Raw genomic sequence first — 12130 nt, 5'->3', positions numbered from 1 at the left:
GATTAATCCCAATCTGAAAGTGACAACTTTATATAATAAACGACTGCTACTGACAATATTATTGTTCTAGTACTGTTTGTACTTCTACTGCCATCACAAATATTATTGCTTCCCAGGAAACTGCTTTAAATACAAATTGTGTTACTGTTGCTATTGTTCAAAATGCTCCAACTCCCCCCCCCCCACCTTCCTTTTATCCTTAATAGCCAAACCAGTACACCTTAGTTTTGTTTGTTTGTTTGTTTTTTAGAATTTTTTATGATTGTTACACACTGCAATAGTTCACGAGTGCTACAAACTACTAACACAATATCCAATATTAGCTTTGATTCAGACGTAGTATCTTGTCACTCCCAGGTGTTTTCGTGTCGGTTGGGCAGTGAGCAGGAGACGGCGCTGTCCATCATCGACCCAGTCAACATTCAGGTGGAGCTGTGTGGGAGCCCCACATACCAGAGCAGCTCAGGTCTACTGGACGCCTTCAATGTGGAGGATATTCCACCGTTACTGGAGGTCAGGAGCCAGCACTCAACCAAAATAAGATATGTAACTGAGGGCAGCACAGCTATACAGTGGTTAGCACCATTTATAATAGCGAGGGGGTTCTCCCAATGTCAGCTGGGATCTGCTCCACCCCATAGATCTACAACCAGTCAGAGCAACAAAATGTGTGACATCATGCTGAGCACAGTGTGCCGACATGAGCTGTGATAGTGAAGCACGGATATGTCTGTGAACATGTATACTCATGTTGAGGTAGCTAAATGACTAATACGTACAAAAAGTTTTAGAATTGGTCTTATAGATGGCCTTAGCCTGCAGCCGTTGAACAGGCCAAATGTAATTGTTCTGGACAACTGCACCTGTTAAAGTACATCCAGTGAGATTACTTGCTTTTCCAGGCTCAGATTGTTATTCTAGGTGTCTGACAATACATTATTTAACTAGATAGAGCTGTTTTATGACTCTCACCATCATGGTAAAACACTTCATTCAAACTAGAACCAAAATAAAACTCACCAAAACCAATCTGGTTTGTCTTTCAACTGCTAAAACTGTTACATTTCAGCTAGGTGGAGGACCCAAATGCAGACAAAAAACAAAAAAGTCACAATATCAGGCATACAGCCTGGCAACAAGGATCAGTCAGTCAATAAGTTCATAGGCCCCAGGGACTGACAGAGGCTGGGTACAATGGCCTGAGGGCAGGGTAGAGGCAGAGACCTCGGGCGGATGGCCTGAGCAGGAACTGGCGAAGGCTGCGGCAGTGGCCCAGCCGGAGCAGGAACTGGCGATGGCCCAACCAGAGCAGTAACTGGCGATAGCGGCTGTGGCCCAGCCGGAGCAGGAACTGGTGAAGGCTGGTTTAATGAAATAAAACAAAAGAAACAAAGGCTTACTCAGATGCAGGGAGGTAAAAATCCAAAGACCAATGAAACTGAATCCACAAAGGTAAACTCAAAAAATGGTCCAGGGGAAAAACAAGATAGTTGACACAGAAGGGAAACACAGGGAATCCAAGCTGACCGACATGAGGAACAAACACAACAAACTGACAAAGACACAGAGAAACACAGGGACTAAATAGGGAGAACTAATGAGACACAGGTGGGCAAACAGGTGAAACACATGATAATCAAAAGGGTGGGAAAACAGACAGGAAGTAAAAACAGCAAAGACACACGAGGGAGAACCAAGACTACAAAATAAAACAGGAAGTGTCCAACATAATCCAAAACTGTGACAAAAACAATTACCAACTCTGATTTGGTGGAAATAAACCCTTAATTCACATTAGTTAACCACCTTAATTAATGAGTTGGATGTGAAGATGTTCTGGCTCTACATGCATTTCTGTCCTCACTGCCTCACTCTAATGCCCCCCTCCCTCTTGGTTGTTTCATGTCCAACCTGCCCCATATTAGATGAACAGTTGTGATTGGCTCTGGACAAGGGCCAGGTTGGCTGAATGGGAGGGGACCAGATGCATCTGCCAGAGCAAATAAAAAGTGAGCTTGCAGGTTCGTCTGGTTCCCAGTCCACTCTAGTACTGGCTCCTGCACTGCCTGGCCAATATTTTGCTGGACCACCTTTAGCTTGGATTAAGACGTGCATTCGCCATGGAATCGTATTTGATAAGATTATGCAATGTCACAACATTTATTTCTGTCCAGAGGTGCATTAATTTTTCACCAAGATCTTGTATTGATGATGGGAGAGTCAGACCTCTGCATAAAGTCTTCTCCTGCACATCCCAAAGATTCTCAGTGGGGTTAATATCTGGGCTCAGTGGTGGACAATCCATGTATGTATGTATGTCTCATGCTCCCTGAGCCACTCTTTCACTGTTTGAGCCCAATGAATCCTGACACTGTCATCTTGGAATATGCCCATGTCATTAATGAAGAAAAAAAATCCATTTATGTAAAAACCTGTTCATTCAGTATATTCAGGTAGTGAGCTGACATAATTTTTTGGCCACATAACGTTGCTGAACCTCGACCTGAGCAACTGAAGCAACCCCAGATCATAACACTGCCCCCACTGGCTCAGTGCCCAGAAAAGGCACCTCTTCTTACCCTGATGCACCCATCACTCTGTAACAGGGTAAATCTGGACTCATCAGACTACATGACCTTTTTCCATTGATCCAGAGTCCAATCTTTATGCTCCCAAGCAAACTGAAGCCTTTTTCCCAGAGTAGCCTCACTAATAAGTGGTTTTCTTAAGGCTACACAGCTGTTAAGTCCCAATCCATTGAGTTCTCTTCACATTGTGTGTGTGGAAATGCTCTTAGATTCACTATTAAACATAGATGTGTGTGTGACTTTCTGGCAGATTCAGTTTCCTGCTCTGGACATCCGTCTGTCCTACAACGACATTCAGCTCTTCTTGGCCATTGCCAAGTCCATCCCCACTGCCAGCACTCCACTGCCCTCTGACTCTGACACCACTGCTGCAGCTAGCACTGAGTCCACTGCTCCACCCAAAGACAGCTTCAGGCAGAAGACTGAGGCTCTCATAGGTATGTAAAGACCAACATGTAGACTAATTTTCAGTCTGCTTTTTCATCCCAGAAGAGAGTAAAATCCAGGGATTTTTGGCACAAATATTTTAGTGTCCAAAAACATTAAAATTCTTTGGCACACATCTTGAGTTGTCTGAAATCATTATTACTCATGTAGCTTTTCTAACACATTGGCAAGGCTACTGTTTACATACAGTGATGGTGTACTGTTATTCCACTGTTTATTACTGTTCTTAGAACATCTAGTTATGAGCTTGTGTTTTGTCTCCACAGAGGGCCAGCTGACCCGTTTACAAGACCTTGGCTTCAGGAAAGAGGACTGCAAAAGAGCCCTACTCCACTGTAAAGGTGAGTGAGATCTTTAGCACTCCTCTCCATACTTGCTAACCTGGCAGTAGACCTCAGTAAGACCATTATTTAATAAAAACCTATATAAAGACAGACTAATGCGTCCCTCAGGCCAGCTGGACCAGGCTGCCACATGGTTGTTGGAGAACGCTGAGAACTTTTCAGGACATCCCAGAGCCAGGGCCAACTCTGGCTCCAGCAGCCACTCAGCTCCTCTGTCTGGGGTGGAGGTGAAGGCTGAGAGTGTTTGCATCTGTTTCATTGATGACTGTCTGGACTGTGATATACCACTCGCTGAACTCACCTTCTCCCGTAAGTCTCATTTACGTAAGACACATCACCATTATAAAAAATATGATGAAGACTGGGGAATTATTTTTCTTAAATTGACAACTGGTATTGTAATAATAATAATAATGAAAGTTTATGTAGCTCAATTGCCACATTTTACCTTGCTTTAGTGTTTGGTGCAAAGCAAATTGCTTGTTGTGGTTGTAACCAGTGGTTATTGTTGTTTATTGTTGTTTATACTCTGGTCCTCTGCTGATATAGACCTGAGGTAGTCCTATGGACCAACGGTTAAGATATACAGCATATAAACACAGTGTCCCAGTTTGATTCCTTAGTACCATTGTCCTATCTTTCTCTCTCTTTCTGTCCCCATATGTCTGAATCTCTCCTCTCACTGATAAATAAAGGCACAATGCAAAAAGAAAATAATTGTATCAGCAAATAATACTGATATCAGTGGAGTCAATGCTCCAGTATTAGACATTTAGGACTTAAAATGCACGTTTTTAAGAACTAGCTAAGAGTCAGTTACACCACAATGAATGGTGCTTAAAAAAACTTGATAAATAAATAATTGTACATCCAGGAAGCTGACTGTATGTTTTGCAGGGCTTTATGTGCTGCAGCGCATTGGTTCCACCCAGGAAGGTAACGCCAGCTTCACTCTGTCTGGAGACTACTACAACAGAGAGCTGTCAGGTAAGATTTGCTTTCAGCATCAGAACATTTGTTTAGTTTTTTAATGTGAATGTGATATATTGTGTGTTTTTCAGTCAGTATTTTGGAGAAACATCTTTTTGACCACAAAGAGAACTCAGCTCTGTTATGTAGTTATATATGTAACTTGAGTCAAGAATTTAAGATTAACAAAGTTACATTATTCCTGAGGAATTTTCTCATCAAGATTCTGAGTGACAGAGAACTCTTGAGGTCATCCAGAGTTCAAAGAACAGTAGTAAAACCATAACTCTTGTTCTGTTCCATGTTTCCTAACCACCAGAGGCAGTGCTTAAGACTGGATCACTGTTACCAACATAGATTTTTATTTTCAAACATGTAAAAAGGAAAGTAATCAATAAAAACATCAAAATTATGGTAAGAGTAACAAAATGAAAACAGAACAGAAAACGTGTACAGATTCACTGAAGAAATTCTCAAAAAAAAGAAACAAATCAAAACAACAGTTTACATGCAAAATAGGAAAAGGAGTAGGAAGAAGTACATACTTATTTCATCCTCCCCCTTCTCCATTATGTCAGTATTCACATTCAGTATCTGTTTTGTCTCATGTTCATGTGTACACACGTGTCTACTGTATATACACATATAAACACTATATCCATATGAGTTGGGCGATATGTTAAAATTTTCCAAACAGTCATCATCAGCCCATCCATCTGCGATTGGCGATATCATCACCCCCCCTCCCACCTCCTCCCGTCCTCTCCAGTCTCAGCTGGGAGATGTGTGCAAGCTACGAATTCACTATGTTACACATGCTGCATACATTCACTACATCCAATGGACAAAATAAACTCACAAAGTGTCTACAGTTGACATGTTCTCACACTTATTTTCCATTTTAAACAGAGAAATAAAGATGCTCCCCTTCTGAATTCAAGTTTCTCTCTTTTACCGAACTAAGATGACCTTAATTGGCTTGTTAACTCCTTGGAAAACACTTCATTTAAACTCGACAGAAAAACATCTCACCAAACTCACCAAAACCGTCTTTGTTAGTCTGTCCACTCTTCCAACAATCACCAACTCTGGTCTGGTTTGGTCAAAATAAATCCTTAATTCACTGTGTGAAAAGAGTGTAAAGAGTCTGACTCTGCAGGCTGTTTTCCTCTCACTCGTCACCCAGCTTAGCTCCCTCGTTGTCAGTTGAGTGGGTATGTACTGTGCCACTGGATGAGAGTGCGGTGCAGAGCAGACTATTATATTATAACTATTACATTAGCAAAATAACATGACAAATATCATCCTAAAAATCGGCCAAGAAAGCAATTGGCAATGGATTCAGCCCATTGTCGATAGACAATATATTCATCCAACCACCCAACCCTATACTTATACCTACTTGTACAGACTAATCATACCGTATATACCAATCTATTGAACCATTAATTAATCATCTTATTTTGTCCAGTGAATTTGAAGTCATTAACTTCATTCTTTATTTTTTCATTTAAGTCTTTCTATTTTCTTTTTAAACGTATTAGATTAACTGAGATCAGATACAAGTGGGGACATTTTTCAGAATGACATGGGCTTCAATAGACAGGTCTACATCCCAGGTCAAAAATGACTTTGTTGATATTAGATACTAGTCTTGTGTATGTATGAGGTGGATAACATCCAATTTAAAGCACTGACAGCAAGAATGAAGTAGAACCTAATGCATTCTATATATATTTTAAAATTCTATTCCCAACAACAAGATGTTGAATGAAAAGGGGTTTGACAAAACTGGGGCTAAAATCAGTTCAACAGCAAAGTGCAGAGCACCCAAGACAGAAATGTGGTTTGCTGCTAGATTGTAGTCATTACTGTGTGCGTGTGTGTGCGTGTGTGTGTGTGTGTGTGTGTGTGTGTGTGTGTGTGTGCGTGTGTGTGCGTGTGCGTGCGTGTGTGTGCTAGGCTGGGAGCCTTTCATCGAGCCCTGGCCCTGCTTCCTGTCCTGGCAGCAGCAGGCCGCTGGCCGTCTCCACCCTCCACGTCTGAAGATGGGGATCCGAGCAAGGCAGAGGCTGGATGTAAACATCACTTCTGTCCTGTTGGGTGAGTACACAAACAAACAGCTGGCTGAACAGTGTTTGGGGTTCACACAATATTTAGTCAGATCACTCATTGTGCTGGTTTCCAGTTCCAGTGTTAAACTCCTCCCGCAAGCCAGAAATATAATTATGTGGTCCTTCCAGAACAATACAACACCACCAAGAGCTCCTGGATAGCTGACTACTGCAACGAGGAGGAACAGACCCCCCAGTCTCCACCCCCCCTGCCCTGGATGGGCTCATCAGTCGACCCACCCAGCTTTGGACAGAGTGAGTTCCACCTACACACAGTACCACAAACAAATCACTGTATAGTTCTTACTTCACAAAAACACTCAAAGACTCTGTCAAAATATGTTTTGAATTGATTTTAAGGAGGGCCAAATTTGGCATCTTGGATAACAAAATTTTATTTCTTTTTTTAAAAATCAAAAAAATGAAAAGATAATAGTATAGCCAGGTGACTGTTTCAGATATATAAGATATATAGGTAGCATCTTGTGCTTTATCTTGTTCTAGTTGATTTCCTCTTTTTTTGCTGTCTTTGTATTTGGAAATATCAGAGCTAGTCAAAACTAACACAAATCTTGGAAACATTCTTGGAAATCTCCACAGTTAAATACACAATAAAAAAAGGTATGATGTGATCTTTGGTCAGTTATTTGTGTATCTACCAACTCAAAAGAACACTAAAAGACACTACCAGCAGTAGAAATTATATGTCATGAATGTAATGTGCTATTTTTTTTTCTCATTATCAACAAATCCCATGAGCAAACTAACAGTCAATGTATGTACAAACGAGTGACAGGGAACCTACTGACAAGGGACTCAAAACCTTAAGGAACAGAGTCTAAATTAGGTTCTGTGGACATTTTACTCTTAAAACAGTCCCTGTCTGGGGAGGTACTACTTAAAAGTACAGGAACTTAAACCTATACCACACATTTCTGATTGGCTGTATACTTCTAACATTTCCTTTCAGCCATTTTTGTCAGTAATTTTCAAAAATCTTCAGCCATAAACCAGCTTGTTTTTTGATCATTGTGCTTCAACAAATCAACATTACACTGCAGTCGAAATGCAAACAGCAACAGGCTGAAGGAACCTTTTGGTTGCTTGAAAAGCATTTCCTGGGACTAAAAGTTCCAGGTACTCAGGGTGGAAACTCAACTGAGAAGTCTAATAAATCTTCCTCCTGAGTACCACAGAACAGTGCTTCCCAACCTTTTTTCCTTGGAGCCCCCCCACTTATATCTAAGGAAAACTGAGCCCCCCAACCCACAGAAGCCTGCACACACACACACACACACACAGAATGATTATTCATTCCAAAGCTCTGTTGTCAGCAAATATCATCAATTATAATTGTTTCCATTCTCAGAACCTTTAACTTTGGTGTATCTCTCTTTTCTAGTATAAGCTTAAAATTTACTGTTTTAACAACCCAAAAGAGTTGGGTTTTCCCATTATCCTTACAAAAAAAATAATAATGAGCAGCAAGTATCTTTCAGTGAAGACAAAAAAAAATCTCAATTTTGTAAGTTTTTTTTCTAGTATATGCGTAGTATGTATAGTTTTGCATACAGACCTTGGTAGAAATTGTGATTTTAGTTAACATGTGCAAACTTTTGACAACCTCAGAGCAGGCAGATCTTTGCTGTCCCCTTTAATGGGGCCTGGACCCCAGGTTGAGAACCACTGCCATAGAGCTCCATTGTTGTCCGAAAACAGTTAAAACACATCAGTGAGTCACACTGTTGTACTGGCAAACTTTTCTTTCATTACCTCTTAACTCATCTTAAATGAAATTGTCTTATTTCTCAAGTTTCAACGTGTGTATATGTTTTCAATAAAGTGTCAAGATAATGCAAGGTGATACAAAAATGGTAGTAAAAATGGTCAGGCATGTTCGTTTATCACAAATGAAGTCTTTCCAGAATCGATAAGGCCTGTTGTGAACTGTGTGGCGATGGTTTGTCATTTTTAATATGTGCGGGAGGTGATGTTTTTAAATATTTAGGTCTACAGTAGGAATCATTGGGCTTGAGGCTGAGAGCTACAGATATGAGGGTATTAAGACAGTGGAACATATAGTTTTTATTTTCATGGGATTTGTTGATAACAAGAAAAACATAGAATAACACCAGTTATCCTTAAAGGCGCTGGTTTAGGACTGGTAGGACTTTGGTTGTATGAAGAAACTTGGTTGATGGGTTGTTCTGTTGTGAAGGGTTGTAGACAGAACGGGAGGTTTATTCTGCTTTGCTCCAGCCTTTTAAAACATTTAGTTTATTTTAATATTAATCAATGAAAATGCCACTCATCAGCCAAGTTCTTCTGGTGTCTCAGTTGAATAGGAAATTAATGGGCTTGTGTTGTGTTGGTTGCTGTTCTCAACACATGTAAATAAAGGGGAGATGACTGGAAGTGAAGCATGACCTGCACTGTTCATGAAAGTATTGATGTGCTGACTGCCAGCACAGAGTACAGAATGAGGATGATAAACATCTAACCCTGTTGTGTGTTCCCTCTGCATGTTTCTCTGTTGTGTAGTAACTGTCTCTCTCTGCTGTCAGGTGCTCCTCTTGCTCACCTTAGAACTAGGAGCACAGCCAGCTTGACCTGCCTCGAGCAGCAGATTCACTCCAGAGGTACAGTTCAGAGTATTTAGTCGCCCAGACAGTCTCCCGCAGCAGCACACTCAGAGTATCAGAGCTTTTATTCACTCATCACCAACTGTTCCTCATGGCTGCTTAGACATCCTGCAGTGTTGTGAGGCAATATCGATCTGTAGTTATGACCAATCAGCACAAAGTCAAAAGCCTCATGTGTTTGCTGCCAGCAAATTGTTCTTTTTTTGTGATCAAATATTTATTGTAGATCCCGTTATTCATGATAAATAGTAATATATAATAATGGTGAGCGTAATATATACTCCCGCCCCCTACCCCAAGATAGATCTCCAGTTGATACACTGAAGTATGTGTATAGAATGACAGCAGTTTTAATTAAAGCTGATCTATTAATTGAAATACCATCCAAATCTCAACATGGCCAAGTGCTACATCCAAAATTGCAAAAATTGCACTTCCCTGACAAAGACAGAATATTTCGCAAAATACCACTACAAATAAAACAATATGGTACCACCAAAGTATATAATTCAGTAAAGTTAAATAATCTTGGATTTTACTGAAAGCTAATGTCCATGACAAGATGGTTTCTTCTTTAGCATGATGCATCCTCACCTCTGAAAGTTCCATGTTGACAACATCTGCATAAACACTTAACTGTTTAGATTTTGTGTGGCTTTGTGGAGGCCTCCAACACAATCCCAACATTTTTTTTCCTGTTGTTAGACTGGATAATATGATCCTTTTTTGACAGTGTGATATATTAAGCAGAGGCTGGTCGTTCAGGAGCAGAACAGCTGGGATACATGGCACTTCAACAGTCTGAGACATTTAGGAGCAGACCTTTTTTCCAGAATATAGCAAATTGTTAAAACATAATCACATTATAAATTATAACTAATATCAGTTGAGTACTGTTGTATGGGGCGTTCCATTGACTTAGGTATTAAGGCTAACCATGTTAAAATACTGAAAAAAGTTTATTTTTAAATGAAATTCTCATAATATATCTTCAGCCTCTGACTGAAAACAAGTAAGCTGCAAGATACCAAGTGGGCAGGATTATTGACTCCTTTGGTTATGGCTCTGTAAAACTGTGTACGACAGACAGAAGCATGAATTCACAATAGTTGTGTCTGGCTACTGCAGTGTATGTACACACATACACTCAGACACACAACCACTTGTCTTCCATGGCTAAAGAAAAAGATTCACTGAGCTAATAAAGGAGGTATCAGGAGTAAAATAAACCCAAAAAATGAACTCTCCTCAGTCTAATAATGCTCCCCACAAGTGGCTGAAACAAAAAGACTGTAAGTTATGGAGGGGGTGTAGCTTAAGTATTTTAGCAGGGATAACACACCATTGAAACACTCTCTGCTAAGACCAATGATGCCTCCCACAAGAGTCTACAACAAACAGATCATTTGTTTGATTGTGTTATTCGAATCAATTTAAAAATTATGCACTTTTTCATTACAGGCCACTCCCACTGGCATGCCCCCCTTTTAGTAAATGGCATGACCACCAACACACACCTTCACACAAACACACACATGACCTCTATGCCAAATCTCAGCCTACTTGGGTGAAAACAGTGGCAGAGGCTGGGAAAGTTATGTTTCTCACATTATTTAGATGACACTATATACAAACTTACCAATGGTGTGTCAGTAGTCCACTGATCCACAGGAAGTAATAAAACACCAAAGTCTTCTGCAATTTGCCAACAAAGACAGGGAAGAAGAAAAATGCTAGCTCATAAACATGGATGTAAACAATGCTGGATTTTAAAATAATTGCACCTGTTTCATGAAGAGTGAAAGGCATTCAACATGTTTGTTAGACCTCAAGGATATGCACTCTGAGTTTTGATTAGTGACACTGAATATAAACATAAGTTATGTTTTTGGGGTTTTTTTTGTCTTTTTTTTTTACGAGAACAATATCTCTGTCTGCAGAGTACCACTGCACTCTGGCCCTCTGTGCATTATCCTAGTTGTATATATCCATGAATTACGAAAGGAGGGTCGCACTCAGAGGTTGAACGGTGAAGAACCTGATGTCAACTGTGATGACTACTGTTGTTTTATTTTCCTATGTGTGTCAGTTATTTTCATTAACAATGTCTGAAAATCCAGTAGAACGTGTGTAGAGTTGTGAAGTGTGTCAGTAAGCTGTGTAGTTTACTCTGTGTGGCTGCAGTCTATGTGAGCTCACATTAACCAACAATTGTCCTCACCTGATGATTTAAGCAGTGATTGAAGACTTTATATGTGCACACGTTGATGAAGACTGGATAGTCGAAAACATTCTTATTACCTCTGGGTGTAACCCTTTTTTCTGAATTCATGTTTACAAGAACACCCCATAGGGTAGCTTTAAATTAACTTGACAAGACACTAGATATTCATGTTCCTAGTGAGGTACATGAATATCAAGTGAGTAACCAGTGCTTGTAGCTGATTGCTTGTAGCTACTTTATCGCTCATATGATTTTATACTCAAGTAGCTAAAACTCATTTCTCTCACAAAGGTATTTGTGAAGCTGGACCGTAGTGTTGCACAGGCTTTAGCTTATTCACACTCAACAGTTTTAAAGTTAAGAACCAACTACAACAGGCCTAACCCCAGGGTTCCTACTCAGTCTGGAAAACTATGAAATTTGATGAAGTCATTTCCAGGTCTGGATAAATATGGAAAAAAAGGAAAGTATAGAAAAATATTTGTTTCCAGACTGTTGCTCCTATTCTGTTCTAAAATATGAAATTCAGTATTTGTAAAAAATAAATTGATCATACAGGAGGAGTGTTTTTAATGGTGTTTTGAGCAGGCAGCCAGCACAAGCGTGTGTAAGAGAACGTGGGCCAGAGCAAGCTTGTTGTTGAAAGCAAAACAGGAAGTAGGACATACAACTGAACGCACACGCCTGTATGTCATAGCCTCCAACACAGCTCTCCTCCAAGTGTCTTATCACTGAACCAAATCCAGACATCCACCAGCAAACCAGTTTGAAAGAAAATGCAGCAATATCTTTGAGCAGCATA

At 40.1% G+C, this 12130-nt stretch overlaps 1 protein-coding gene across 4 annotated transcripts in view; it reads left to right on the top strand.

Moving 5' to 3' along the window:
* vps13d (vacuolar protein sorting 13 homolog D) overlaps positions 1-12130 on the top strand; it is a 103442-nt gene that overhangs the window by 55041 nt on the left and 36271 nt on the right. For all 4 annotated transcript variants that reach the window (XM_084722005.1, XM_084722006.1, XM_084722004.1 and 1 more), the window contains exons 33-39: positions 358-513; positions 2839-3025; positions 3302-3376; positions 3488-3688; positions 4277-4366; positions 6311-6451; positions 6592-6717. In XM_084722005.1, coding sequence (XP_084578131.1) covers positions 358-513; positions 2839-3025; positions 3302-3376; positions 3488-3688; positions 4277-4366; positions 6311-6451; positions 6592-6717 — 976 coding nt within the window. The remainder of the gene's footprint in view (positions 1-357; positions 514-2838; positions 3026-3301; positions 3377-3487; positions 3689-4276; positions 4367-6310; positions 6452-6591; positions 6718-12130) is intronic.

Source organism: Lutjanus erythropterus, chromosome 6 (assembly GCF_056507025.1).
Source record: "Lutjanus erythropterus isolate fLutEry1 chromosome 6, fLutEry1.hap2, whole genome shotgun sequence".
NCBI classification, from domain to species: Eukaryota; Metazoa; Chordata; class Actinopteri; order Lutjaniformes; family Lutjanidae; genus Lutjanus; species Lutjanus erythropterus.
The sequence above is the reverse complement of the archived record's forward strand: the minus strand, read 5'-3'. Positions and strand labels throughout refer to the sequence as shown.